The sequence below is a fragment of the Corvus brachyrhynchos genome, unplaced genomic scaffold (genome assembly GCF_000691975.1).
Source record: "Corvus brachyrhynchos isolate BGI_N302 unplaced genomic scaffold, ASM69197v1 scaffold255, whole genome shotgun sequence".
Classification (NCBI taxonomy): Eukaryota; Metazoa; Chordata; class Aves; order Passeriformes; family Corvidae; genus Corvus; species Corvus brachyrhynchos.
In genome coordinates, this window is record NW_008238358.1 from 5,508,748 (window position 1) to 5,509,102 (window position 355).

Sequence of the window (355 nt, forward strand, 5' to 3'; positions counted from 1 at the left end):
AACACAAAACCCGGTCGTATACACAAAAAACGGGGGAAAAAAAAAAAAAAAAAAGCCTGTGCAGACCTTACGAGGTCCATGCCGAGGAGAGCTTCCCCATCGCCGATCTCCTCCCTGCCCCACACCGCCTCGTTGCCGATGCACACGCCGTGCTCGTTGGCGCCCATCTCGGCCCCCCAGAGCCAGGAGGGGCGGCTCAGAACCACGGCGTGGGTCCTCTCCACCTGCTCGATGCTGATGTAGGTGCACTGCAAGAGGTCAGAGCACACATCGAGTCACCGTCCCCGATCCGCCGGCCGAATCGCGGGCTAAGCACGCAGATAAGGGCTGACAGCAGTGTTTTCGCCGCCTCCCG

At 60.6% G+C, this 355-nt stretch overlaps 1 protein-coding gene across 1 annotated transcript in view; it reads right to left on the reverse strand.

Annotated features, from left to right (window-relative positions):
• SCRN3 (secernin 3) overlaps positions 1-339 on the reverse strand; it is a 6,417-nt gene extending 6,078 nt beyond the window's left edge. Inside the window, exon 1 of the mRNA XM_008634849.2 lies at positions 67-339. Coding sequence (XP_008633071.2) covers positions 67-167 — 101 coding nt within the window. The 5' untranslated portion in view covers positions 168-339. The remainder of the gene's footprint in view (positions 1-66) is intronic.
• Between the last annotated feature and the right edge of the window lie 16 nt (positions 340-355).